This window comes from Tricharina praecox (genome assembly GCF_024521635.1).
Source record: "Tricharina praecox strain CBS 144465 chromosome Unknown BZA05scaffold_11, whole genome shotgun sequence".
NCBI classification, from domain to species: domain Eukaryota; kingdom Fungi; phylum Ascomycota; class Pezizomycetes; order Pezizales; family Pyronemataceae; genus Tricharina; species Tricharina praecox.
Window position 1 is genome coordinate 1,042,703 of NW_026250413.1, and position 22,903 is coordinate 1,065,605.

Genomic DNA, 22,903 nt, shown 5'->3' on the forward strand with positions numbered 1-22,903 from the left:
TGCCGCTTCTTATCGTTCCTCCCTTTCTTCGTCCCGGCAACGCTTTGGGTGATGGTCTGTGCAGATATATGCATGCCTGGTGGGCCTGGCGGGCCTGCTTGTCTGCATCAGGTGGCAGAATGCGCGCTTTGCGTTAGACGTCGACGATGGAGATGTGCTCGGATGAGATGGAGACCCTTTTCCTCGCCGCCCGCAATTCGGATATTCGAATGACAAATTCGGAGCTCCCCCCAGCACTCGCCGCCCTGCCCCCCCCGATCGGGCAATCGTCTTCCCTGGTTGGCCCGCCCTCGCTGAGTCGTCCGCCCCCGCCAAGGCTTTCCTCTTTGGCGGTGCTGCCACTCCCGGTTAGCCCCCCTCGCACGGCCCACCCCCTGCGTGCTCTGACAAAGTAAATGTCTCTGGCGTCGTCGGCACCACGCAAAAAAAAACAACACACACCTACCCTACTTCTTTAAACCAAAGCGTCCCTTCCCGTTCTTCTTCCCTCCACGCGGTGGTTGCTTCTCCCTTTCTTCTCCCTTCTCTTCCACAACAACCCCCCCAACACTTCACGACAGTCAACGAGTCCATCCTCCATCTCCACACATCTTCTTATTACCATCCAACCATCACCTTACATCTTTAATCATGAGAGAAGTCATCTCCCTTAACGGTGCGTACCCACTCCAGCAGCAGCTGTTGCGGCAAAAACAACTTACCCCGCCGTTTCAACGACACCTACCCCTTATCCCCCAACACGCGTGATCCCAACACCAATCGATGCTTCATCCCGGAAACTTGCAGAGAGCTGCCCTTGCTGACCTACGTTCGCGATAATAGTCGGTCAGGCCGGTTGCCAAATTGCCAATTCTTGCTGGGAGGTGGGTTCATCGATTCCGAGCTCTATATAGTGGAACTCAGAATATGCTGACAACGGTTCTTTCAGTTGTACTGCCTTGAGCACGGTATCCAGGTACATTCATCTCCATCCATCCTCCGGGGTCAAACCGGTTCGCCACCTATAGTTGTCGACGCGATTTGCAAGACGGCGGCGGTGGTGGGACGGTGGTGGCTGCGGATGCGGTGGCGGCCTCGACGCCACCTCGCATATGCACGTTCATCGATGAGCATCGTAGCTAACGCGTGGTCTTTGTTTGTAGCCTGATGGTTACCTCACCGAGGAGCGTCGGCAGGGTCCTCAGGACCAGGGGTTCAGCACCTTCTTCTCCGAGACAGGTACGCGAAATTCTACCATCCCCCAACCTTCTCCCGCCATCATCGGCGGCGACCTTGCCGAGAGCTTGCCCGGGTCGGATGATGGTGGGTGGATTGCGAGAGAACAAAGCTGATGGAAAAAAGGTCAGGGAAAGTACGTTCCTAGGACAATCTACGTCGACTTGGAGCCCAATGTGGTCGACGAGGTGCGGACTGGTATCTACCGAAACCTGTTCCACCCCGAGCAGATGATTACAGGAAAGGAGGATGCTTCGAACAACTACGCCCGTGGTCACTACACCGTCGGAAAGGAGTTGATTGACCAGGTTCTCGACAAGATCCGCCGTGTTGCCGGTACGTTTAGCTATATATCCTGGCCACCGATGGTCATCCAAACGCGATTGCTAACGTTCTACTCCAGATAACTGCGGTGGTCTCCAAGGTTTCTTGGTCTTCCACTCCTTCGGTGGTGGAACCGGTTCCGGATTCGGAGCTCTGTTGATGGAGCGCCTGTCCGTTGATTACGGAAAGAAGTGCAAGCTCGAGTTCTCCGTCTACCCTGCTCCCCAGGTGTCGACTGCCGTCGTTGAGCCTTACAACTCCATCCTGACCACCCACACCACCCTCGAGCACTCCGACTGTTCGTTCATGGTCGACAACGAGGCCATCTACGACATCTGCCGCAGAAACTTGGACATCGAGCGCCCCAACTACGAGAACCTTAACAGGCTCATCGCCCAGGTCGTCTCTTCCATCACCGCGTCGCTCCGTTTCGATGGTTCCCTCAACGTCGATCTCAACGAGTTCCAGACCAACCTGGTGCCCTACCCCCGTATCCACTTTCCTCTCGTGTCGTACGCCCCCGTCATCTCGGCGGCCAAGGCCTCGCACGAGGCGAACTCGGTCCAAGAGATCTCCAACTCTTGCTTCGAGCCCCACAACCAGATGGTGAAGTGCGACCCCCGTAACGGAAAATACATGGCCACCTGTCTGTTGTATCGCGGGGACGTCGTGCCCAAGGAGGTTCACGCCGCCGTTGCCAGCATCAAGACCAAGAGGACCATCCAGTTCGTCGACTGGTGCCCGACCGGATTCAAGATCGGTATCTGTTACCAGCCTCCCCAGCTCGTTCCCAACGGTGACTTGGCTAAGGTTAACCGTGCTGTGTATGTTACCCTGCATTGTCCGTCATGTGTTTCCCCTGACTAATGATCGCGTTTAGATGCATGTTGTCGAACACCACCGCTATCGCCGAGGCATGGGGTGCTCTTAGCGCGAAGTTCGACCTTATGTACAGCAAGCGTGCCTTCGTGCACTGGTACGTTGGTGAGGGTATGGAGGAGGGAGAGTTCTCCGAGGCTCGTGAGGATTTGGCTGCTCTTGGTAAGATTCCTGTTCTTCTACCGACAATGAGCGTCACTAATGCTCCAGTGCAGAGCGGGATTACGAGGAGGTTGCCACCGACTCCGTCACCGACGATGTCGAGGAGGCCGAGTACTAAACGGCGGAATCACTTAATTGGGATGGGTAGCAGTTTGGGAGGGGGACGGCGATCGAGGCAGCGAACCAGACAAAAAAAAGCAGCGGGTTCCTTGTGATCAAGTGTGTTTGTTTTATTCGCTTCTCGCGCACCACACCACCACTTACCTTTGAATCGTACTATCCATATCCTTCGTTTTCGCTTGTCTTCGTCGTACCTGTAGTTCAGCCCTTCCTTTTTGTTACCTCAAGACTTCCTTTCTCATTTCTTTTTTTGTTCTCGGGTTTCTGCGCGTCGTACTTTCTTTTTAATTCATGTTTTGATCCGTGAATACGTCAGTGGACCGTGAACGTGACGAATTTTGGCCCAGTCATGAGTGCGCGGATGTGGAATGCTGCGACCGCGTTCTAGTGTCTGGATCGTGATTTCGGGTTCTTGGGTTCCGTGACTAGGAATCAATAGAGATGGGTGAGAGTGAGAGTTTTGTGTGTGACGGTCGGGATTAGTCACGGGACATGAGGTAGCACTCGGGTTTGTTCATGCGCGTAAATTCGTAATACAAGAGTCAAATGTCCATTGTCTTTACAACTACAAGTCCAGAAATACCAGTCCCGTCCATCCCATCCAATCTCATCCCATGGAATCCGAACCAAAGAAAACTAAAGTAAAAACTTCAACAGTCAAAGAACCAAAGAAAATTGATGTACCTGTTAGTTAGTTAATCCTCAGCCTCGATACACATAGTAATGAGCTCGGGCTCGGGGGTGAGCTCGATGACCATGTCCTCGGCGACGGCGTCGACGGAGTCATTGGTAATGTCCAGCTTGATGGCCGGTTCAGGCTCGATGTAGTTAAGGGAGCTGACGGCGGCGGCGGCGGCGTCGTCGGCGGGGAGGAGGTGCTGCTCGATCGTGTCTTGCTGCTCGTGTTCGATGTCTATCTGCTGCTCGATCTCGATCTCGACCTCGATCTCTGACTTGATGTTGACGGGCATGACGTCGAACTCTGGCTTGATGTTGACCTCCGCTGGCATGATGTCGAACTCTGGCTTGATGTCGACGTGCTGCTGGTGCGCGATGATCGGCGAGATGTCGGCCCCGCTATGCTGGACGGCGGGCTCGACGGCGATGGGCTCGGCGGCGATGGGCTCGTGGGCGATGGCGAAATCATTGCCCGGCTCGCAGGCGAGGTTGCCGATGGCTGCTGCCTGGCCGAGCCCAGCACCCACATGCGCCTGGAAAAACTCCTGTGCACCGCCTATCTCCTCCACGTGCGGCCCCGCCGCCGCCCCCGCTCCACCCAACACCAACCCGCCCATAACGCCCACCAAGCCCCCGCCCGTCCCAGCTCCGCCGCCCTCCCTCCCCCTCCCCCTCCACCTAATCCTCTCCAAAGCGCCCTTAATCATCGGCACCTCCTCCGCATCGACCTCCTCATCATCCTGCAGCCCCAGCCCCAGCCCCAGCTCCATCTTAACCCCGCCGTGCTCCATCTTGAACCGTGGCTCCTCGTCGTCAAAGAGCTTTGCACCCTTGCCCCCCTTTGCCACCCCACCTCCCCCGCTAGACCCAGACCAGCCCTTCTTGCGCTTTCCTCCTCCTCCAATAGGAGGCGACGCCGTCGCAATAGGCTCGTCGTCAGGGTCGAAGGCGTATGGATTATCTCGCCGGTATGCGTTCGCTTTGTCTTTGATCTTCGAGATCCGGTGTGATATCGCCTTTGGGGTTACGGCTGTGGGTGGGGTTAGCCGGGGGTCAGGGGGAGGGGGAGGGGAAGGGAAAGGAAGAGTTACTGTTGCCCATGGCCTTTGCCAGCGCGATGTAGTCCAGCTTGACGACGTGCAGCTTGAGGACGTTGGCGAAGAGCTGTTTCAGTTCACCGTTAGTCCCGTGCCCTTCGCCCGTGCGTGCAGAAAAAGGTAGGTAGGTAGGTAGCCATACCCGCGCATCGGCCTGATCATTCCACTGCATCGGCATCTTTGGCGGTCTTTTGCTGTCTCTGCTTTGCTGTCCAGTTGTCGTGTACTACGTATACACGAAAGAGAGGAATATCCGGCTTCTGCGGATAATGTGGGACGTTCGGTCTGGCGGCGAGGGAAGGGAATGGAAGGGGCGGTTTTGTGGCGGGGCCGTCCGCTGGCCGTGGAGGTGGGGCTGGGAAGGACCTGCCTGCGGGGGATTGTTTGCTTCTTTGCTCCGTTGGGCGGGCGGGCCTGCGGTGTTTGACGGGTGGCTCGCAGATGTTTGCCGGACCGCCACGCCTTTGATGATTTGATACGGTTGATTGACGGAAGCCCACGGAAAAGTGGAAAACAACAATGGATCGCGGACCGCGCTGCGGGGCCGCACCTGCCCGTATATGTGCGGGTGCGGGTGCGCCAGCGGACAAAAAAGGCCCAAATGGGCCAAATGGGTCGAGTGACAATCATTGCTCGCCTCAATGCCCGGGCGGTGGGGTTGACATCCGTGATAATGGGAAATTGCTGCGGACAGATGTGGGTAATCTGTATGTGCTGGCTGGCTGCGTGTGTGGGCGTGATGGAGGCGGGCGTGGAGGCGGGCATAGCGTTTGTGTATTTACATACGTAGAAAGCCCCCAGAAGCACGGCAAGTCATTTGGATTTTGTTCACTGGCCATCCACGACTGGTCTGGTCGGCCATAGACATGTCGCAGGATGTGTGGCGTACGCGTACAGGCGTGCTCATCACTCATAGGTGAGGATGGCCGATATATCTGTGGCGTTGCGGCGGGCTTGCACATCATATTGTGTTTGTGCTCGCAGAAAGCCACCCAATGTGGCGGTACATACACTGCGAATCATGCATTCTCATCCACGCTCGGGCATAGAGTACCTAAAGTTCATATGCATGGCCGTTTCTTCCCAGCCCACATATCCCAGCCCAATTGTCTACCAGCTCCGCCAACCCTCTGCGCCCCTTCCACGCTTCCATCAAACACCCCCATTGCGAAATGGGAACACGTGGGACGGGACGGGAGGACGGTGGGGTACCTACAGCAGAGGCCAGACTGCAGGGTATCATTGGCGGGCTTTGGCGGGAGCACCAGAGTATCACTCGGCTCGGAATTTCTAATCCCACGTAACTATGGGATATTCAGGCGATCCTACGGGGGCAGGCAGTGGAGAAGTGCACTTGTCCGTGACGAAGCATGATACCAGTGATTTTCGACGTGCAAAATATCCACGCTACGACGGGATGGTGATTCCAAAAAATGGAGCGGGAAGCCCGTTGGTGGCCAGGTTCTCGCGATACGCAGTCATCCGGAGGGGAATTGCACTTCTGAGCAAGAAAAGTGAGAAAGTGATGCATATGTTGTGGTAGTGTTTGCCTTTAGTGGACCGCGACTGACGACTAGGTAGTTGTGGCCAAAAGTTCGTCTTATGATTTATCCGATGCCGCCAGATTCCCGAATTCCGATCCACGGTGAACTTTGAAGCCCCGTGGCCGTAGCCGTGAAATCTGACTACTACTGGCACTTCCCCGAAGGTAGCGCGGCTTCGATACTCGCAAGGGCAGGATGCTAGTTTCGAGTTTCAAATGCTGAAGCTTTCGCGCATGCCATTTGTACATATTCGGGAATCGGCATCGGCGCTTCGAAACGTAAACGGTATGTAATTGTATTCGCCGTTCGGGCCACAGGGCCACAGGGCCACAATCCGGCTCGAAAAAGGTGCTGAAACGGGCTTGGTTAGAAGCTGTCGAAGTTCCAGAATATGAATTGGCCATGGCTTACCCATCCGATGTTGGAACTTGGGCTGAACAAAAACCTTAGGATCGGGAGGCAAGGAGACGGAGGTGGCTCGGTAGGCTGGACGGTGCACATCGCGTCACTCGACTTTCCATATCGACGGAAGCTGGCTTGCCTCCATGGCCCGTGAAAAGTGCAGGCTGGAGTGTGATGGCTACGGTGGCTGAAGCCGCAGGAGCCGTATCGATAGATATACCACTATGGAGGGACGATTTGATAACAGATCGTGTCTCAGCCTGTAGAAGATGCAATATCGACCGCGAGGAAGCAGCTCAGCTATGTTTCTACCCATATCGAGTCATGGACCGGTAATGCCCCCTCATACCCCGGTCCTTTTCACCGAACGTCTGAAACCGTCGGTGCCCGTTAATCCTCAGGTAGCCGGCAGAGAGGGCGGCGTTGACTCGTGGTACGACAAGGCCGGCAATTTCTCGTGCAGATGATGCCAAAGAATACACCAATATGTGACAATATAGATCTCAGGAGACGACTTCCTCTTGCACCTAGACGGAAATAATCTACCTATGCAATCACTGTCCCAAAAAAAAGCTTGCTGTTCACCGTGCGGCGGAGGCAAATCATAGATGCCGGAATCACTTCGGCCCCCCACCCGGCATGGAAGTGCAACTCCAGTCGCTTCGATGTCTCATGATACGGGCTCCTCTGGTCCAATGACAGAAGCCGAGCTCCCAATCGACAGTTTCTACCCTACATCCTACGTCCAGAAGATATTCGCCATTCTCACGGGAGGTTGCACACGGGCGAAACAGACAGACAGGACTGGTGGCCTCGCGGGCACGTGAGTATTCCTCGGGCAGTTTGCTATCTCAGGGCTGAGTGACCACATCCTGGCGGAGGGAGATGGTGTGTATGATACTATAGTACTTCCGCAGCCTTCCACAGCCCTTCGATTCTTCGAGCCATCTCCACGCATGGAAATCCACCGACCGACCTTCCTCATAAGCACCCGGGCCCCCATCCGCCCGCATCCTGTCCTGTCCGCCACCGACACCCCACGCGCAACAGGCATAGCTACAACCCGAACGATGTCCCGAAAGCAATCCCCCACATCAAGCCTCACGCCCGACGCACGGTTCATGCGTCTGTGCTGCGCCGTCCTCGAGAGCATGGTCAACACGCCCAAGGTACTTAGTTCCTTCTCCTCCATCCTCTCCACCAACCAACTAACCCTCCTCTCACACAGATCAACTACACCCTCCTCGCGCAGAAGATGGGATACGCGAACGCGCGGGTCGCACAAGACAGCTACTGCCGCTTCCGAGCTCGACTCCGCGGCGACGCGAACTACGCCAATCGTGGCGGCGGCAAGAGCAAGAGCAAGAGCAAGGAGAAGTACCTGGCGAAGGTTAGGGGGTTGGGGGATGGCGAGCCGCCGAAGCATTACGATGAGCCGGTTGACGATGATGAGGAGGAGGTGAAGGGGAAGGGGAAATGGCTGGTTGACGGGGAGGTGAAGGTGAAGGTCAAGGTGGAGAAGGAGGAGGAGGAGGAGGTGAAAGTGAAGGTGGAACAGAAGGTGGAGGTGGAAGAGAGAATGTATTGGGTGGTTAAGACGGAGCCTGATACCGAAGTGTGGGTCTGGGAGGGCGCGGATGTGAGTCATGAGCATCATGACTAGTATTATCCCTAGAGTACACGCAATGCGTCAAATACGCATTGCAGGCGAGTGATGCGTTTTGCAGTGCGTCTGCAATGCGTCTGCAATGCGTTTTGCAATGCATTTTGCGATGCGTTCTTTTAGGTAATTTGCAGTGTTATCAAATGCGTTGCATTAATCTATAGTACTAGATACATCTGTGCCTTGTCCTCCTATGCCTTCCTACAGTTGCCTCGCTGCATATCACACTCCCACCGCCGCGAATAGCAAACTCTCCCTGCCATGAATACCACACTCCATCCATCTCTGCGGATAGCACATTTCCGTCGCCGGTGCCATAGCCGTCCTCGTCGCCGTTGTTGTTGCTGTCCTGCGCTGGCTGTCAGCATTTGGTCTTCACACACTCATCCCTCCCCAGATACCACGGTTCCATCACTGTGGATGCCACACCCCACCCGCTGCCCTCGCTGTACTTGTTGTCCTTGCTGTCCTATGCCGGCTGCCAGCCAAGTTGGTCTTTCCACAGTGTCCACGCCGCGAATGGTAGCCCGCTGGCATTGTGGCGGAGTGATGGAGGAGCTGTCTGTGAGTGGAGCTATCAGCGAGAGGAAACGAATGTGGTAGTAGTGAGCATCAACTTTGGTGGGCATTGCGGGGTCGGCCGAATGAGGAGGGGGGGACTTAGGCTGGCACCCACAGGTTTTCTTCTTCTTTCTTGATCATCTATCGAATAGACGGTTAACCTCCCATCTCCGCTCTCTCCTCTGTGTGTGCTCCTATCCTCGCCATGCCGGTCGACCTGGAGAAGATTCGCAGTAAAGACAGTGTACGATGCAGAAGTAAAAGAGAGAGTGTACAAAAGGACACGTTGTGATACCGAGTTTAACTTCTTGGTGACGAGGCCACAAACCTAGGTGGCGAGGTCATAAACTTAGCCACGGTGGCCTACCGCCGCCGGTGCTTCACCAGAAGAGCTTCACAGGTGGTGGATGTGGTGATGATGATGGTGATGAGAGAGAGCGCAGAGCACGGCGGCAGTATACCTAGGCAGGAGTACTCCAACATCACATGATGCGCATCGCGAAGGCCAGCATCATCGCACTGTCGACATGAACTTCAATAGACTATCGAGGTCGGGTTTTTATTGGAGTCTCGCGGGTTTACTCAGTCATTCCTACTCGGTGACTGGAGTCATTCCTTTAACGACTAGAGTCATTCTCTAACTGTGTGGTTTGATTGAATCTTCCAAAGCTTCCCGGATGACATCTGTACGTAACAAAGACTAATACAACAACTTTCCCTCTCAAAGCTACTCCTCGTCTACCTTTAAAGTTTAGAGCATACCTCAGAGTAAAGCTTGGCAGAATTCGCGCATTTTTGGTAATAACGCAATTTTCACGGTGCGTATCTGTCACTAAAACTGTGCAACGCATTTTACGACAATTCGGGTGCAATAAACGCGTGATCAACGCATTGCCTGTACCCCAGGGATTAGGACTAGAGGATCGTAGGATCCCGGGTTTTAGTGTTTTGTAGGGACACTCAGGTGGATATGGATGGGAAGGCTTTGCGCGGTATGTGGTTGTGTACCTCGTCATAACGTTGGTCCTTCCGTTGGTCTATAATCAAGCACTTTTGTGGCCAGTGGTCGGCTTCGACACATGCTAGATCACTCGGCTTTTGGTTTGATATGAAGTCATCTAAAGTCGCTGTGTATAGTCTTTCACTCATAAGATCTATACCTCTGGTGGTAAGTAGTGAAGGCAAACAACAGCAGAATCTTGCTAGCCGGTTTGGCACAGATCACGAATCGTGGAGAGCAAGACGAGTGAGCAGTGAGATCTCAGAACATGATATGTAAATTACACCAAGTAGGTAGTGCTTACGGGCTCGGCTTGGATATCAACATGGCTACGGTCCACAGAGCCTAGGCAGAAACAACAAACGAGGTCAACAAAAGCGTGAGACCATAAGTACGGTAGCCATCTCTCGTCCGGTATCGCCAAACAGAAGAGATTCAGAAGCCGAGCGAATGGACTGAGAGAGCATCATTGCAGGATCAAACGCCTACTAATATGGCCAAACTATAAAACTACAGAAACAAATACAACCAAAGCCCTCTACACAGCCCGCCCCGCCCCGTGCCGTCCTACCGAACCCATCAAAAAGTTCCCTCAGAAAAACTCAAAGACATTCTCCGCCTTTGTATCAGGCGACAACGGACTGGGCGGTCTCTCCATCTCCCCGTAGGCCTTCTGCACCCCCCTTCTCACCTCCCCGTCATATCCGCCGCCTTCCTTTTCCCCGTCACCGCGGGGATATCATACAGCCCCTCATCGTCACTATCTAGCAAAAGCACCACGCCATTTTCATCAACATCCTCCAGCTTGATCTTCCGGCGTTCGCTGTTCCACTCAGGCTCGGGCTCGAGCTTAACCTTGACGTCCTCATCCTCATTCTCCTCGTCATCCTGCACGCCGCCCAGGGCGGGACTGAAGCCTTTCCCCTCCACCCCCTTTGGGCTCTTTACTTTGCGAGGCGTTGCGAACGGCGATGGCGATGCTGCATCGGCGCTGAGCCGCGCTTCGCGCCGGAGCTTGGTGAATTGCGCGCTGTGGGGGGCGTTAATGAGGGGTGAAACAGTGGAAGGAGGGCGGGAGGGGGAGGGGGGAGGGGGGAAGACTTGATGGCACATGCAGTGTACGCTTCTAGACGCCCGATCCGGCGGACTTTCGCCCAGGAGATGCCCTTGAAGCCGACTTCTTCGCAGATGGCGATGAGTAGGCGGAGGTTGTGCGCGTCGGTCCAGCGGTTCTTGGGCATGATTGCTGGGTGGGGCGGAAGAATATGCGGTCAGGTGCGCCGGAATAGAGGCCGAGGTGAATGTATTGAGCAGTTGGGGAAGTAGTCGTCGTAGGTCGCAGTGGAACAGGAGGGAAGAGCGGTAGTTTATGAATAAGTAGATATTCCATGCCCGCGCCGCGGACTATCCATATCTTTCCATGGATCATGGCTGAAACTCGGGGATCTATCTCCGCGGTGTCGGATGCCAGAGTGCCACACACACACCCGATGTTGCACTTGTACGTACGGGAGCACGGCGGACGACCACGCAAACACCGATTCCGGTAGAGCGGTACGGTAGCGTCCAGGGGCCTTCTAGAAGCCGTTTTGATTCTTGCTCGTTCCATCGGCAAATAGGTACCCAACAACCCAGTCTTCCGAATGTCAAAGGGCCGTGTCAGAATGGCTGTTTCTGCCAAAAGCTGTTTCTGGAGTATGTATGCGGAGGTGTTGCAATCTTGGAGTTGAAGTCACTGGGAGTGGTTTCTGGCAAGCAGTTGGGCGGACCGTGGACGGTGACAAGAGAATAGCCATACGGCCAGACGACGGTAATATCACGTTACTCGAGGTGATTGAATCTGTGGCGTAGGTGTGGTTCAATATGAGGCTGAGGAAAGCTCAAAGAGTGAAGCTTGCAATGTGGGCGGAGTGGGAAAAATAACTGTTGAGATTGTAAAAAATAGGTGTGGAGACTTCCAGTAGGAGCTGGAGCAAGTAGTCCGCCATGGCGGTGATGATAATGTGATAGCTGAAAGCCACACTTGAGCCACAGCTGTTCTTACTCCGAGTAACGTGACCTGATCTGGCCGTGTGAATAGTGGCTGTATGCCGAATGTCCCCGAATCGCCCAGCAACGACAACATGGAAAAAACAAGCATACCATTTATTACCCATAGACAAGCCAAAGCACCTGCCCCATATGACTACAAAATCAATCAAACAGACCAAAAACAAAAATACAAACAGACCTTAATCCCGATATAATGAAAGACAAACCACCGCCCGCTAAACCAAGCGTTAGGGCTTCTTCTTGACTCCCCAAAACGTATGAAGGCCTTCCTTCGGTCCACCATCCTTATCCCTCCGTGCTTCCCAGGACTTATCTCCCTTCCCATCTGCCACAGTCGCCGGATCGATCTCTGGTCTATCCTTCCTCCTCCCCGAGACGCCGGCTCGGGGAGGATCGAACTCGATCGGTTTTCTATCTGTTGGTTCTACCATTCCCACATCAGCAGTGGGCCCTATCTTACTCAAGAGCTAAAGAATATGTAAAGAAGGAGGAGGAGGAGAGGGGAAAGTACTGCGCTCTGTAGGCTGAAGCGGCGCAGCCGTAGTCATGCCGATGTCTTTGATCCCGCTAGGCTCGGCTATGAAGTGGTGGAACATTGTGGGCTGGTTTGAGCCGTTGGGGGGCACGTGTAAGTTCCGGAATACTGTGCCTGTCGGAGAGCAGGTGCTTGAGGGGGATTTGCGGTAGGAACCGCTAGAGGAGGAAGATCTTGCGGTGTCGGGAATGCTAGCGGCATAGTTGGCTGTGGGGGTAATTGCGTCAGTAATGGGGAATCCAGAAGTAGGAAGATGGGACTAACCGGGACGGGGAGGGGTGACTGGAGCTGAAGCTGAAGTAGGAGAAGAGGAAGGAGGAGGAGAAGGCGAAGGAGTGTCATGGTTTATAAGTGAACGGATATCCATTGGTGTTATGTGTGTGAGAACGAGTGCTTCGGGGTTTTCTGGTCTCTGGAAGCTTTTTGAAAACCGAAGCTCGTTAGCTGATGTGCATATCCAGGTGACAAGCAAACAAAAATGGAGTATGGATGATGGTGGGTGATACGACAGGCAGCAGTGGAACTAGCATGCGGATAATCGGATCCTTCACATACCACGCCGGCCGTGGGAGGAAGAAGCTTGGTATCATTAGGAAGGAGGAAGATGGATATGACACTTGGTACGCACCCCGATCGTCGCCTAGGTCTTTGACGTAGATGCCGTAAGTGACTTCGAAGATTAGCTCAGAGTTGCTACTTCGTCGATGGGCCGGAGCAAGCTGGAGGGACGAAAAAGGCTGGATGGTTCAAATCCTCGAATATGGGGTGATTCGGAGCATTCGAAGACGACGGACGAGGTTCCATTCTTAAACATATCCCCTCCGGCAGGATTGCTACCTCGAGGGGAGAGGTGGGCGAACTTTACCAATTGTGGCACGATAGGGCTAGTATACAAGAGTGTTCAATCGTCTATGGGCCTCTTTCACCTCACATTTTCACAATCAAACCGCGAGGAACGACAGCCCAGATCGTAAAAGGCGGTTCAGAATAGGGCTTGCTTATGGCGACTTAAAGAGCATTCTACTGCAGCCGCACATAGGTACATAGCAGAACTCTGGAAGCCGAGCTGTCGTAATTTCCTTCCGGACTGCTTCTATGCGGTCCAAATCCCGCACACCGTGCCTGTAGTGTCGAAAGTGCTTCATTACTCGTCACCAAGGTGCGCTAAACGGTAGTCTTAGAGGCTGAAATTTTGTCGACACTGCCAAATTCCCACGCAAACCAAACGCTCAAATGATAGCTTCCAGCCTCCGCGACCCTCGGCCATTTCTCCGAGCTGTCCAAAGCCTTTTCACCGCGTGCAAATCGTTATGGCTGATGTTTTCCCCTACGATCCGGGGGGTGGGGCGTTGGAAAACGGCGCCGGTGTATTGCATTGTGATGTCGATGTGGTCATCCCAGGCTCAATCTAGAATATCTCTTCTGACGCCGTCATGGTTTGTCCGGTCCAAATGGACAATATCCCGCCCATGCGTATCCAGAAGTTACCCAAATCCAGGCATTCGATTTCACCCATCCTCGTATCCATAACGGCTCGGGACAGGACAGAATCAGAGACACATACGCATCATCATCCATCCGGCACGTCAGTCCCAAGTCCCCCATATTCGACATCGCAGCACGACCGACAATAATGGGCTTAGCTCGGACGAAGATGATGAGTGCCTGCCCATAAGGCTCTGGGTGTTAAAGCCAAGGGTTCGAACCACTGGGACGGACTAATGTTGGCCCCCGAGAGTCCAGATTGTTGTTCATTTGGGGGAGGGGGGGGCAATCCAATATCGAGGCTGACAGGCAGCAAAGCTTGGGGGGGGGGGGATGTGTGGCGGGAATGTGCATGGGAGAGAACTTCCCGAGTTGCACTCGATAGAGTTCGATGAGGGGAGGGCTATATGCGATGAAAGACGTAGTCGCCCCGAGCGGGGGGCGTACGGGGCGTACGGGGGCGTACGGGCATGGCGGCGGCACGGGCAACGGCCGCAGTCGAAGCAGAAATCCCTGCCGATGCGTGGAAGCCCTCAGCATTTCTAGGAATCCAGATCGAGACGCGGAGTGTTCGGACATGATAGATGATCCGCAATCAGCCAGTGTCACGGTTGATTTATGATGGCCACGCGGGTAGCACGGTGGCTGTGGGACGAGGTCGAGAAAGTGTGAGTCGGACGCATGTGGTGGGCGGGTAGTGCTCAGCCTGATCATGTACCCGATCAACCAAAAACGATGCCGGCCATCTGCTTCGGGAACAAGGTGGTCGGGAAGGTACTCCGCCTTTTCTGCCGGTAGTCCCTAGAATCGGCAAACGGATAGTTGCTAGCGAGCCACGAAGTTGTCGGGAGATCGGGGGATTCGTGACTCGCCTTTGCCCGCAGAAGACTTGGGATGTAGAGTACATACATGGAAACATGTCCCCTGTTTCCACGTCGCCTAGAGTAGCTTTGGTTGGGCCCGCTGAGCGCTAGCATACCTATTGTGGTTGCGATGGCGCATGATACAAGCGCAAGCAACAGCGATGAGCACCGAGCAGGCGCCGCTTACCCTCGTCGAGTGCTGGCTGACTGGCTGGCTGGCATTCCAGTGAGCACGTATCTGAGAAATGAGCCATATGTATTGCCACGATTCCCGCGGAGATATGCACCGATGCTTTTTCCACCCCCTGCGGCGAGAGTGCGGCGGCCAAGGTTAGCGGCACAAATAAGCATATGAGACGCAGCTCGCAAACCACACAACTGCCCTTGGCGTGCGACGACGACGTACCTTGCCGCCACAAGCCACACACGGCCTCGTCCGTACATGACGCCTGTAGGACGGACGATGCGAGGGAGAGAGGGATGGATGTCTGCAGCCAGCAAACGGGAGTGGTTGACCGCTCTTCCCTGACGGCGAGAGGGTTTAAACCTTAGGCTGGCCGAATATCACCATATCGATCGTGTTTCGCTGGGATTGGGCAGCGGGTCGGCTAGGAACATTCGACCGGTCTTTTACTCGGAAAAAAAGTTAGGCCGGCCACCGTCCATCGGCCCACCGTCCATCGGCTTGGACTGGCCCGTGACAGCTGAAGTCTCTTTGCGTTCTGGTTATGTTTTATTGAAAGCACAATTGTCAGCTACGGTCATAGAACCATGAACACACGGCTTCCCGTCCGCTCAGCCCTAGTTAAGCATGGTATCGCCAGGTTAGTACTGCAGTGGGTGACCATGCGGGAATCCCTGGTACCGTAGTTTTTAACCTTTGTCTCTCGATGTCTGTCTGATCTTTTTGTTGTTCCCGAGCATTTTCATATTACTTGAGAGAGTACGAGGAAAAGGAGGAAAGGCGCAGGAGGCTATGTATCCAGCAGAAGACCTGCTGCTTCGAAATCACCTGCAATGACTCGCAGTGACTCTCGACTGCCAACTGTTGACTACCGACCATATATGACGCTATATTCCCTCGACCGCTGCTTATCCTTCTTTACAAAGAAAGCCTCCATCAAAGCACAAATGTATGGCCCGATGCAATTAAACCAATACGATAGAAAATAGACAAACTCAAATCACCATTCTCCGTTGGCCTGTTGAGTATACTGTATCGGCGAACAAAACACACCGAGTATCATCCGCCCAAATACGGACAAACAACTAATGAACGAAGAACTCAGGCCTTGCCAAAAAAAACCTACTCATCCCCATCCTCGGCTACCACTTCCTTCGCCTTAACCTTCTCTGCCATAAAATCCTCTCCCTCCTCCTCCCCCTCCTCCTCCTCCACCACAGGCTTCGGCTTCGGCTTTCGGACTCTCTTCTTGGACGCTGGCGTCGGCGAGACGCTACCTTCGTCGGAGCCTTTCCTCTTGACGGGCGTCTTCTTGGGCGTCTTCTTTGGCGTCGTGGCCGCCGGGGTGGTGGTGCCGGCGGGGTTCATAGCCGCCTTGTAACGCGTCCAACGCAGGCGCGCGGCGGCGGCCGTGGAAATGTTGTTCTCTGCGGCGATGAGATTCCAATCGAGCTAATAGGTATGGTGTTAGTTTGGGGGCATATATAGTATGATGGTTGATGGGTGAGCGAGCGGAGAAAAAGCGGTTGCTGCGTACTTTGGTCGTGTCCACCTGCGAGAGGATCATGTATAGGAAGCGTTCGGCTCCGGAGGCATCGCAGCGGGCTGGCATGGTTGCGTTTGGTCGATATAGGGATGCGGGGATGGGGGGATAGAAACAGGCTCGGTAGAAGTGCGGGGGCTATCTGGAGTGGGGATATTTTTTTCTTGTAGTGAGGGGTGTGTCGGGTGGAGATGAGATGGGGGAGGTGGAGCGGTGAGGTGGACTATTATATGTCCTTTATTCTCTGCACATCCCTTTTTTTGCTAAGGCGAAGTGATGTGTTACTCTGCGTAGCTTCTGGAACAAATTCATCTATTGGCATCCGGGTAGTGAGCTCCTGTGTCTTCGCTCAGCTCCAACGACTCGCCCCTAGAACGCATCCCTCGCAACACCCACTCCGCCAGATCCGCAGCACCTGGATTACCGGCAGCCACGGATGACGCAGAGATATTCAATTTTCGCCAGTTTGGAGATACTTTAGAGTAGGCAAGGAATGTTATCGAGGGGCTCACGACAATCTCCATGCACTTGCTGACATCTGTGAGGAGTATGGTGTCGGAACTACGGAGCGATGTCGAGATCAAGGGGCCGTCTGTTGACAGGACGGAAAGCAGGAATGTTACAGTTTTCTCGAGGCTGATGCAGCCCTTGGGAATGTAACTGGATCCGATCCATGTTTTGTGCCGCATAGCATCTGGCTCATTCCCTATCCGCTGGGGAGCCGGCATATTCCCAAAGAGCTCGAGGGCACCCTCGGCTGATCTGGTCGAGTATAATCTACACCTGAGGCTACGTTGGATACTAGCCCGAGTTGTAGCAAGATTGTGTTCTCTTTTCGTCCTTTCCCGTCAAACTGCCTTTCGTCATTTTTCCGAGGTGCCGGCCGCCGCACCATCTTCTCGACCGCACAAGAGCACATGCATGGTAACAAACAGCAATGAACCATTCAATATTTCCCCCTCGTACATACAGTGATGACACTGGGGATGCAATAAGATGTGGAGTCCTGGGGAAAGAACCGCCGCCGAAATGCCCTTTCCATGGCGGCACTGTCGCAAAATGTCACTCGAGTGTTTCGGCCATGGTGGGAAAACACGGGCCTTCACTGTTTTTCCTACAGTTTTGAGGCTAAAGCCTTCTTCCTCTGGACCAGACATACCTACAATACTGTGCGTTCACCGATTCCAACATCCTCTTAGTTTAGAAAGTCGAGTGACATAATATGAGGGGCTTCATCGCGTCGAGCTAGGTATATTTTCCTCGGATTGGTTAGATAACACTTAGTGCATTGGGCCGTGGATGTAATTTAAGGGAAGGGTAGGGAGGGGCGAGTAGAAGGAAAGCAAACATGCCCCAGACTCGCCATGGTTCTCGAAGTTCATGGTAGGTATCGATATAGGATATAGTCTCCCGGTAGTGCACGCTGGATCCAAGTTGCTCCAACCTGGAGGAATGCAGGTTACATAAAGCTCTGAATCCCCCAGCCCGCTTCGCACAGTACATCCCCCACCAACAGCTTCTTCTCTCTGGTGGACATTCCGGTCTCAAAATCTCCGAATCTATCCGCATCCCCGAACTCAACCCCAGACAAGTCAAGTTAAAGTAACCGCACCACCTTTCCCCCCCCCCCCCCCCCCCCTAACCTCCCTCACTAACCGCATCCTAGATTCAACAGCTCACCACGATGGTAACCTGGAACCACCAAGCCGACGCCCGCCTGTTGTGGTCGATCATCACCACCACCGGCGTGAAGCTCGACAACGCCTTGATTGCCGAAACCTTCGGCATGGGCGTCACACCGAAGGCAATCCAAAACCGGATCCACAAACTCAAGCAGATGGCCACCGTTTTGTTGACATCAGAGGCAGAGGGCGGTGAGGACGACTCGCCGCCACCAATTGTAAGGATGAAGGCACGGAAGGTTCTCAAGGGAGGGTCTAAGACGGACGGGGAAACCGGCAAGAAGGCTACCGAAGAGAGCTCGAACATTGGGACTCAGGAAGCTAGCGACGGGGAGGAATAGCGTGGAAATGGTATGGAATCTTGGAGCTTTGAATATGTGTTCATATGTGTGGGGTTTTCCGAAGAATGATATGCATATGTACGGTGGGATCGCGAAGAAAGGGTGTGGTGGGAAGAAGGATGCGAATTTGAAGACAGAGGACATGGTTTGGGTTCGGACGAGTATCCAAGTGCTTAGCCACCTCGACAGAGGCATTTTTACTGATGTTCAGTCTCAATATGGATGCATTTACATGTTTTTTGTTTTTGTGTGCAAGAATGGAAGTGCTAGTACTTTTGATCATGTACTTCTTACTTATCCACAAGCATAGTCTGGACAAACAGGTGTATTAGTCGATAGGATACATTTGTGTTTGTTAATCATTGATTGCATGCGACCTACTTAGCTAGATCCTGGAAATATACTCACATACTCCATTCCCACGCCGCTGTCCAACCCGACTTTCATCGAGCGGCCCGATGGGTTGATCGCGAGTGATATCTATGATTATGTGACGGTAAGTCTAAATGTCGTTCTGCCTGTTGCCCACGAACCTAAGGCCTTTGAATCAATACTGCTGGCCACACCCAAGGCCGCATCACATGGCTCACTACATTAGTCGTACACAGAGTGCCGTTTGCCGCCCACAAACGGGAGGTGAACTCTGTTCGGTCCAGTTTTCCGAGTTGCGCTACACATAAACCCTTGTTCCATCACGCGATAGGAGCGTCGAAGTTGGGTTTGTTCAGCAACTGGAAAAAACAGCGGGTGCAGTCCGCACATACTAGATCGATGCGTGGGTATTTGGACAGCCACCCTGTTAGTACCACTGTCTGCCAGAATACCCACGCAATCACCTAAGAAGCCAGCCTTGAGCTACATAATTTCCTTAAAGATTCGGGTATGTACAACGTGTGTCACGATGCTACAACGTGCAACAATTCAGCAAACGGCGGGTAGCACAACATGACAGCAAGCCGAGTGGCCCGAGTCATGGGAAGAAGACTCGGAATTTGGAAGCGTAAGGAGAATACCTAGGCCGGATGTGTGCCTGTGACTCTCTATGTGATGCCACGTTTTCCCAGCTTCCGAACAGTCTCGCGCCAGGAAACCACAGCTTCTCTCTCCTGCACATCTGTCACGACTCCGATTCAGTCTCCAACAGGCGGCTTGGTGAGCCCTGCGCTCTCGTGCCTAGGGGCTATTCCCGTCAGCTAGTTCTTAATAATCGCACGCGAAAGTGCAGAGGGCTATGAACATTCCAGGGGAGCTGGAGGGGTAGAGGGGCTCATGGCTTCTGGATGCTAACCGCATCATGAGGCTGACAGGAAGCATAAAGGGTACCATAGTTCGCTTTTCCCTCAAGGCTTCTAAGGGTTCTTTTGGGCACAAGACTACCGCTATCCTCAACAAACCGTATATATTCCATTACTCTGCTCCTTATTTAAGAATTCCCCAGGCTGACGATAATCTCAGGCAATCGAATCAACTACCCCCAAATTTTCAAACGCCTACCACTCACTTCTACTGCGTATGTTTCATTACTTCGCTCTACTCAGAGCTGGGCTGATAGCGCTCCCTGGATCCCCGGTACAGCCAATAGTTTTTGGTCGAGCAGTGAAACCTTCCGCTAAAGAGCTATTTCAACTGCATATTGTTCGCTCTCCATTTATCTACCCCCACTCCTTCTCACTTCTGATTAAAGATTCTGGGCTTAGTAAACTCTACCGAGATCAACATGGTTGCTCCCCCCACCTGGACGGCCGAAAGGCGTCAACGCCTTATCGCCGCCACCTTCGCCGCCCACCCCGAGTTCAAACCCGTAAATACCCTCCCCCCTTCTCGGCCCCTTACATCACTAGGTATCTACAAGCTCATCGAAATCACTCAGAACATTCCGAAGATTGCAGAGATATTTGGGGAAAACTTTACCCCAGGTTCCCTTCGACATCAGTTTTTCGCCATTAGATGTGCGGCTCGTGATCTTCTGAAGGAGGGTGAAGTCGCACCTAGCCCCCCCGAGACACCAAAGAGGAGGGGGGCGAGGAAGGCTGTGGACAGCCAGACCTCTACTCCGGTCAAGAAACGGACCGGAGTTCCCTCAACGCCTACTAGCATCGCGAAGAGGAAGAAAGTCGGCAATAAGAGGGACGTGGTTGATCAGGATGGCGAAGAGATGGAGGGTTATTGGTCGGCCAAGAGCACGCCTTCCGAGGAAGTGCTATCGAAGGTAAAGGAGGGTGCGATAGGAATTGAGAAGTTGGAGGGGAGCAAAGGGGAGTTGGAAAGAAGCGAAGGGGAGAGGGAGTTTACTGAGGATGTTGGGGAAAGTGAACGGGGAGAGTGAAGGCATATCCTGAGGAGTATCGTGAGAATATTGTAACCATGTGTGCCCACGGATTGTGCTATTAATATCATTTGTCATTGGTTCACCCGATCGTTTTCAATAGTCGACGAGCGAGCGTACGCATGTTCCGGAGTAAAGCGCATATATTCCGCGACAGTGTGCCGGACTTTAGGATTACTCCAGAAACAATGGCTGGAGTATCAATCACAGCCACGATATGGACACCTGCATGCATGTTCCCGTCCCCGCCGCAGGCCGCAATGATTGATTGTCTCCTTCCCGCCGTTTCCAAAGAACAAACAACCGCGCCGTGCCCGTTAAACATACACTTGGACCGCACCCCCAGATCTCTCCCACCAGCCCACACGCCACCATTCCCACCATCTACCTACCACCAACCTACGTTCAGAATCCGCACATATTCATCCCTCAACCTATTTCCGGACAATTCGAAACATCATCATGCCTAAAGTCGTAAGTATCTCCGACGCTCCCATGGAGGGAGGGAGGGAGGGGATGGGCGGACGAACTGGAGGGGGCTAATGGTGGACGGGGGGTGAAAGGTTTGGACTCCCGAGAACGACCGCAAACTCCTGATCCGCCTCATCGAGCGCTCAGCGAAGGCGTACGATACTGTGGAGCTGGCGAAACTGTTTGCTGGTATGGATTTGCGGGATATAAACCCGGCAAACTTGCTGACCGGGAATTCTACAGGTGCCACTCCCAAGGCTATCGAGGAACGCATCGCGAAGCTGAAGCGCGAGGCGAAGGCTGCCGATGGCGGCAGCGGCAGCGGCAATGGCGGCGGCGGCGGTGGCGGTAATGGTGTTGGTGTTGGTGGTGGTGGTGGTGGCGGCGGCGGCAACACGGGATCGGATACGGCTGCGGACTATTCCGCTTCTCCGAGTACCTTCCCCAGTGGAAGGAAGATTGCTGGGATGAAAAGGAAGCGCACGGACGGCGGAGGAAGTAGGGCAGCAAGAAAGAAGAAGGACAAGCTCATTAGCGTGGATGAGGAGGATGACGAGGAGACCAAGTGCGACATCACTTCTATGGGAATGTTGAAGATTGAAGACGGCACGTTGGGTGGCGCAAAGGGAAAGGGGGGGCTGTTGAATCAAGATATGAAGTGAAGCACCAGGGGCAGGGATGGATAGAATGGACGTTCTAGAAGAACGCCTGGAAGATTGAGGGCTATTTTTACTCTTGTTTGCTGAGTTTCATCTACCATTGGAGAGTTTGATGTGACGATTTTATTTCTCTATTCTGCACCCACTTCTTCCTTCCATAAGCCCTGCCGATTCGGAGATTGTTGCACTACATTCCTCCGTCGTATTCTTTGCATTCCACAGCCTTGCGGAATTGTCAACAATCAACCGTCCACTGAAGCTAAACCTGAACCATCCTCCATGATCGAAAGTCCGCGTCGGTTCATCCACGAAGGGAAACATTCCCGTGCACGTCCTTTCGAGTTGCCATCCGTCCACGTTCTATAAACTCTCTCCCGGCGGGTTTCCGGAGGAGGAGACCAACCATTCAGTTCACATCCCGTCGCCGCCGAGCCAGATGCAGAATCATCACCGCCGCGTAGGCCCCATATATCCCTCCTCTCCTGTCCAGTCGGCCGCTCCTCCTCTGCCCGATAAAGTCCCCCACCTCACCTACCAGGCAAGAGCATGTCCCTCCCAGAGCCCACAAAAATGAAGTGGGACGGTAACCCCCCACCCTCCACTCCTCCCTCCCCCCGTTCACGGGCATAGCTTACATCCGCCACAGCAACCGCCGACCAAAAGCTGCTTCTCGCGATCCTATCCGTGCACAAAGTGACGATCGACTACGCGTCGGTATCAGCGATCGTGGGGTGCACGCCGCGCGCGTGCGAAGAGCGCCTAAAAAAGCTCCGGAAGCTCTCCGGGACCGGGTCTCCAGCGGCAAAGAGGCAGGTGGTCGTCAAGGATGAGGAGGACCCCAGGAGGCGTGTGGCAAAGACCGAATTCTCAATGGCTCGCACCAGGGAGGGCGTCGAGATTCCGCTCGGCGTGCCGCTCGAGATCAGTCAGATGCCCGTGGTCAATGGATGGTTTGAGGAGGAGATTTTGGACCAGGAGAGATTGTGTGGGATTTGGGATGAGTGAGCGGGTTTGAAGGGGGACTATGCGTCGATTGGGTGGTGGGTTTACTCGCGGGTGGGTTGGTAATGGGGGATATGTACAAGATTTCTAGAGGCGGATTGGATTGGATTGTATT

The 22,903-nt window shown here is 53.9% G+C and overlaps 6 protein-coding genes across 6 annotated transcripts; 4 read left to right on the top strand and 2 right to left on the bottom strand.

The window, feature by feature from the left end:
- The first annotated feature begins 397 nt into the window (after positions 1-397).
- BZA05DRAFT_42666 (Tubulin/FtsZ, GTPase domain-containing protein) lies at positions 398-2,941 on the top strand. Its single transcript, XM_051486025.1, has 8 exons — positions 398-655; positions 823-863; positions 929-955; positions 1,143-1,218; positions 1,342-1,551; positions 1,619-2,363; positions 2,420-2,580; positions 2,634-2,941. The coding sequence occupies exons 1-8, from the start codon at positions 631-633 to the stop codon at positions 2,696-2,698; spliced, it is 1,350 nt and encodes a 449-aa protein (XP_051339850.1). The 5' UTR covers positions 398-630; the 3' UTR covers positions 2,699-2,941.
- Positions 2,942-3,395: 454 nt separating this feature from the next.
- On the bottom strand, positions 3,396-4,653 carry BZA05DRAFT_418636 (uncharacterized protein; the record flags this gene model as incomplete). Its single annotated transcript, XM_051485529.1, has 3 exons — positions 3,396-4,408; positions 4,470-4,542; positions 4,618-4,653. The coding sequence occupies 3 exons, from the start codon at positions 4,651-4,653 to the stop codon at positions 3,396-3,398; spliced, it is 1,122 nt and encodes a 373-aa protein (XP_051339851.1).
- A 2,433-nt stretch (positions 4,654-7,086) lies between these two features.
- Positions 7,087-8,084, top strand: BZA05DRAFT_452603 (uncharacterized protein; the record flags this gene model as incomplete). Its single annotated transcript, XM_051487470.1, has 4 exons — positions 7,087-7,244; positions 7,284-7,309; positions 7,349-7,590; positions 7,650-8,084. 4 exons carry the CDS (start codon positions 7,087-7,089, stop codon positions 8,082-8,084), a joined length of 861 nt encoding a protein of 286 aa, XP_051339852.1.
- A 7,802-nt stretch (positions 8,085-15,886) lies between these two features.
- On the bottom strand, positions 15,887-16,376 carry BZA05DRAFT_444896 (uncharacterized protein; the record flags this gene model as incomplete). The annotated part of the gene is made up of 2 exons (XM_051486947.1): positions 15,887-16,216; positions 16,302-16,376. The coding sequence occupies 2 exons, from the start codon at positions 16,374-16,376 to the stop codon at positions 15,887-15,889; spliced, it is 405 nt and encodes a 134-aa protein (XP_051339853.1).
- Positions 16,377-17,991: 1,615 nt separating this feature from the next.
- Positions 17,992-18,330, top strand: BZA05DRAFT_444897 (uncharacterized protein; the record flags this gene model as incomplete). Its single annotated transcript, XM_051486948.1, has 1 exon — positions 17,992-18,330. One exon carries the CDS (start codon positions 17,992-17,994, stop codon positions 18,328-18,330), a length of 339 nt encoding a protein of 112 aa, XP_051339854.1.
- Positions 18,331-20,882: 2,552 nt separating this feature from the next.
- Positions 20,883-22,894, top strand: BZA05DRAFT_473900 (uncharacterized protein). The gene is made up of 4 exons (XM_051488091.1): positions 20,883-21,130; positions 21,220-21,316; positions 21,371-21,742; positions 22,433-22,894. The coding sequence occupies exons 1-4, from the start codon at positions 21,119-21,121 to the stop codon at positions 22,789-22,791; spliced, it is 840 nt and encodes a 279-aa protein (XP_051339855.1). The 5' UTR covers positions 20,883-21,118; the 3' UTR covers positions 22,792-22,894.
- The last annotated feature ends 9 nt before the right edge of the window (positions 22,895-22,903 follow it).